Source organism: Tachysurus vachellii, chromosome 9 (genome assembly GCF_030014155.1).
Source record: "Tachysurus vachellii isolate PV-2020 chromosome 9, HZAU_Pvac_v1, whole genome shotgun sequence".
In the NCBI taxonomy this organism is placed as follows: domain Eukaryota; kingdom Metazoa; phylum Chordata; class Actinopteri; order Siluriformes; family Bagridae; genus Tachysurus; species Tachysurus vachellii.
In genome coordinates, this window is record NC_083468.1 from 24203872 (window position 1) to 24209163 (window position 5292).

The following is a 5292-nucleotide window of genomic DNA, read 5'->3' on the forward strand; positions in this document are numbered from 1 at the left end:
TAAATAAATAAATAAATAAATAAATAAAATAAAAATCACTGTGAAAGTATTCTGGTGCAATCAGAAGTCACACCATTAGTTTAATGAAGTTCCCATATGTGTAATTAACATGTCAAATGATCTCAATATAAGTACACCTATTCCTACAAACCCCAGCACCTTGGAGAGCAACAAACAGCCCAGTTGTGACTGCCTAGTGTAGGCCTTCCATAAAATAACTAAGAGTATGTTTGTCGGAGAAGCAAACAAGAAAGCTGTTAGTACAACTTTCCTTAGTGATGAAACCCTGATGGAGGCTGTGGGGGACAAGATGGGTTATCATAAGATGTTCTAAAAAGGAACTTGAGCCAGGCCTGAGGGATACTCCACTAGTCAGACCAACTGCCAGGATTGTGCCTTCTTGGGCTTCTGATCCACGGCTTAGAGGAAGACACGGCATCAGATGGACACTCCACAAAGCTGGGATTTATGGAAGAAAAAACAGCCATATGAAGTCGTGTTTACTTCAGGAACAGTTTCACTGCAGAGGAAAGTCTGCTTTTTGGTTTACTTAACTATTTATTTTATCGAAATACTTTGTACCTTCGATATTTGGGAATATTGTACAAATTAAACGGAAATATTCCCTTTAAATTTCTAATTTATTTCTAGAGAAACTGTGCAAATGTTCAATGGGTGAATACTTATGCAAGTCACTCAATGATCTAAATCTTTATACACAGCATAAATGGTTTAGGTATTGTTAAATAAAATATACGTGTTTAAACATGTCTTAAGAGGCTTGCATCCAATCTGTGGATGCCAATGTCCTTATCTATGCAGTGGTGTGCTGGGGAAGAAGAGAGATGTTGTACGACTGGACAGACTGGTGAGGAGGGCAGGATCTGTGGACTCACTAGTGACAGACTGCTCTCCAACCTGGACAACACCCACCACCCTCTGCACCCGTTAATCACCAGGCAGAGGAGTGTGTTCAGAGGCAGACTGCTGTCTCTGTCAGGCTCCAGTACAAGACTGAGGAACTCTTTTATCCCCATGGATATTAGACTGTACTACACCTCAGTTATGACAAGGTGGAAACATACACACTGACGAGGGACTCAGTATCTTAGTTTTTATCTGTATTTACTTGACTTGACTTGACGCTACTGGACATTTCATATTTCATATATAAAAAAAACCCCACATTTGCACATGTTTGGATGGAGGGAGGGGGGGATACTCTGTTGTGATATTAATACTTTTCTGTATGTTGCTATTGGTTGAATTTCCTCTGGGATCAATAAAGTGTGTCTGTCTGTCTGTCTGTCTTTCTATCTATTCATCTATCTATCTATCTATCTGTCTGTCCGTCTGTCTTTCCTTGCCCCCATCGCCTCCGGCTTGCTCATTAGGGTTAGATGTTAGAGGTAAATATTAACTTAATCTTAAACTATATTTATTTCTTTTTTATTCTGCTTCTATTTTTCTGTAAAGCTGCTCTGAGTCAATGTGAATTGTTAAACAATTTAATTGAATTTATCTGTTAAGCTCTTTTATCTTTCTATCTATCCTCGTGTTTGAAAAGTTTATCATTAAAAAGAAACTTCCAAGAATTATTTATTAATGAAGACTCACTCACTCGTTTATTCTTCATTATTCTCTCAACTAAAACATGATCTCTCTAACACAAACACAATTAAGATTAAATGAGGACAACAATCTCGGAAAATGGTTTATTCTTCAATATTCCCTGCAGTCATCAAAACCTTTACTTCAGTTTATCCCATCACAAATCACTCCATCAATTCTTTCCTTTAACAGCACAACACAATTCACAAGAGTCTGGCTGAAATTTTAACATCTGTGTTGTAACAGTCAGTGCAATTGACCAAAAAAATAAATAAATAAACAAACAAACAAAAAACAGCATCATTGCAATGACATTTTGTCAAAAACGATTTTCTGTATTCACGAGTTTTCAAGCCAAATGTCACCTCCACCGACTGCTTCCCACGTGTCTACTGAACTGCTCGGATTTCATAGGCACTGAAAATGAAACAGAAATTTCATTTACTTTCACTCATACGTTCCCTCTAAAGCTGTTAAAGTCTCTTTGTTGAACTCAGACCATCATCACGTCCCACTTTCTCTGCCACTGCATTTCCCTTTACAGTTTGTCCTGTTTTTGTTCTGTCTGTTACACCCGATGACCTGATCTCAATGCAAACATAAAGCCTCTTGCTTCTCATTTAGGAAATTAGCGTTTATTAATCCAGTCTTGAGGTGTTACAGGGTCTGAGGTGTTCAGGGTTTAAATAATAATAAAAAAAGTATTAAATCACAGATTTGATCAACCTTAAAATTAACAAGCTAAGAAAGTAGAAAGCTGAGAGAGAAAGAGCGCAAGAGAGAGAGAGAGAGAGAGAGAGAGAGCAAAAGAAAGGGAGTGAGACAGATAGAGAGAGCCAGACAGAGAGACAGAGAGAGAGAGACAGAGAGACAGAGAGAGAGAGACAGAGAGAGAGACAGGTTACTAGCCAAAAAAAAAGAAATGTGAAATGAACTAAACAAGATGTGAACCCGTGACACCTCTTAGAGTCACTATCTTCTAGCTACCAGCTACAATTTACAAAAAAAAAAAAAAATAGAAGGCTTTTTTAAATCTGAATTGGAATCAGGTCAGTGTATTTGTTTAGAAGACTTCCTCGGCGTTCCTGCAGCGCGACTGTTTGAGCAGCGAGAGCCGAGCCAGAACCTCGGGCACAGTGAGCTCGCCGTGGACCTTGTTGTCCCTCGTACGCACATTGACGCCGTTAGTCATCTTCTCCTTCTCACCAACCACTGCCAAGGACAACATCAAAAGAGGGAAAAAGAAAAACAAATAACACATAATGATTTCCATGTTAATTTCCGCAGCTGTTCTACAAGAGCAACAGTTGGCATAACAGCATTGCATGTTTCTTTTTTGCAAACAGACCCGAGATTTGTTCGTAGTCAGAGAATGTACGCACGTGTCAAAAACATCACACGTAGCTAACGAGTGAGTGAGGCGGTTACTGTACTAAGTCTACTGCCGTTTTCTAGACTTAAGTATGCTAGATCTTGTGTTAACGTTTTTCCAGCCCTGAAATAAGCTCCGCCCCTCAGCTGGAGCTGTTTAGTAGGAATATCAAGAATTAACTCATAAAAATAGATTGTTTATCATATCGCTAGTTATCAACAACAATGAAAACATTAAAAAAATACAACCTGCTGGAGTTGTGTGACGTTTCAAAAGCACCCTGGATCTTTTCTTACCCAAAATGAAGTTGTACTGGGCAAGCTGAGCGTTGCGGATTTTCTTGTTCAGAAGGCAGCCAGAGTCGAGGTCTGCGTCCGCCATGAAACCCGCCTCCACAAACTGCTTACACACCTGTGGATGAACAGAGTCTTCATGCTACTGAACGCTCACTAAACATATCTTCACCCACATTTATCCAGCGTCTTACAGTCAGCAGGTCTTCAGAACACAGTTGTATTTATTATAATGCTGCTGAAATCTGATTGGTCAGTAAGTGTTACTTCACATAAACTTCACCTAACTGATGTTAACATTTCTGACACGAGTCTCCAGTTCCACTTAGATGTTTTGTGAATGTTCCTCAACATTAAACAGAACCATAAATGGATAAAAAGTGATTCTGTAATTTGTCATAAGTAATAAAATGCATAAATATTACAGCTGTTACATTTTTTCCTGTCAGATGGCTAGAATGATCTACACCTGACTCATTTGTCATCAAATCGGACGGCACTGAATATTATACTAGATACCTCAAATAAAAGGATTTTCTTAGATTTGGCCCAAGATTAGATTTAATCTCTTAAACTGTTGCATTAAATAAAGTTAAAACAAGGAGTGAAAGACAGAGTAGCCTACTTCACTGGCGTAGTCTTCCAGGGACGGATTCACAGGCACTACCATGACCTGGCGAGGAGATAACCAGAGCGGCCTGAGAAAACATGAAGACCACAAGAGAAGTTCATGGATGTTTAGACATAAAGAATGTTCCTAGTGCTCACACACACGCTCACACACACGCTCACACACACGCTCACACACACGCTCACACACACGCTCACACACACGCTCACACACACGCTCACACACACGCTCACACACACGCTCACACACACATTGCTTTTATACACTGTATAATAGTTGGTATGGTTTAGAGTGTTCCTCTTTCTAAAACCGACCGCCAAACCATCTGTGCTTCAGAGGTTGAAAAGAAAAAAAAAAGGTTAAAGGCTTATCAGCATTTTTTTCAGCAGATTTGTTTCTGCAAATTTCAAGGCTGCAAAATTGCAAACATGTACCTAAAATTAGCTAGAATCACATAAATGACTGTTTTTCAAAGTCGTAACACTTGATGCTTATAAAATATTATTATTATTATTATTATTATTATTATTATTATTCATTATTAATAATAATAATAAAAAAGAAAGCAAAATATTTATTTATTCATCAGTGCTGTGAGATGAAAAAGAAATAAAAATAAAATGCCAGAATAGACAAATAAGACGTCCACAAAAAAGGGCAGAAAGTAAAAAAAAAGAAATTAAAGCAAAATTAATAAATAATAATTAAATAATTGCTAAAAGTAAAAGGAAAAATGTTTTAAGCATTAAAATCAGTGCCAGATGGACGAAGGTTTCAGATACTTCATGCTTAGTACATTAGTTTTTTTATAGAAATAAATTTACCATTTTCCAGCGTAGTTTTCAGTGAGAATGGCGATCATCCTCTCTACCGAGCCCAGGATGGCGCGGTGAATAATCACAGGTCTGGCTTTGTCATCTCCGTCCGTCCTATAAGCGGATTTGATCGTCGTGTAAATCAGGGAGAAGACCACACATTATAAAAAAAAAAAACACTGTTAATATACAGGAGGTCAATAAATGGTGAATAATGTGAGAAGTCTGGAATATTCCTCACCCTATGTACGTTAAGTTGAAGCGAATAGGCAGCTGGAAATCCAGCTGGATGGTGGCACACTGGTGATAACGCCCGATGGCGTCCTTGATCTTGATGTCGATCTGCAGAGGCAAAAAATAAGACAGTAAGCATTTCGGTCATTGTGTGATTCACATCAGTGGTGTCAAGGTCTCACCTTTGGCCCGTAAAAAGCTCCGTCGCCTGGGTTTAGCTTCCACGGTTCCCCAAACTCGTTCAGACTGTTCTCAAGTTGCTGCACATGATTCAGAAGTAAAAAGCAATGAATTACATCATTAAAAATATCTCTAGAAGAAAATTCTTCATCTTTC

General features: G+C 38.4%; 1 protein-coding gene across 1 annotated transcript in view; it reads right to left on the reverse strand.

The window, feature by feature from the left end:
- Window positions 1–1701: 1701 nt before the first annotated feature.
- Window positions 1702–5292, reverse strand: part of tars3 (threonyl-tRNA synthetase 3) — a 15860-nt gene continuing 12269 nt past the window's right edge. Inside the window, exons 14-19 of the mRNA XM_060878329.1 lie at window positions 5139–5216; window positions 4964–5064; window positions 4732–4836; window positions 3902–3974; window positions 3280–3394; window positions 1702–2823 (exon numbers count right to left, since the gene is read on the reverse strand). Coding sequence (XP_060734312.1) covers window positions 2675–2823; window positions 3280–3394; window positions 3902–3974; window positions 4732–4836; window positions 4964–5064; window positions 5139–5216 — 621 coding nt within the window. The 3' untranslated portion in view covers window positions 1702–2674. The remainder of the gene's footprint in view (window positions 2824–3279; window positions 3395–3901; window positions 3975–4731; window positions 4837–4963; window positions 5065–5138; window positions 5217–5292) is intronic.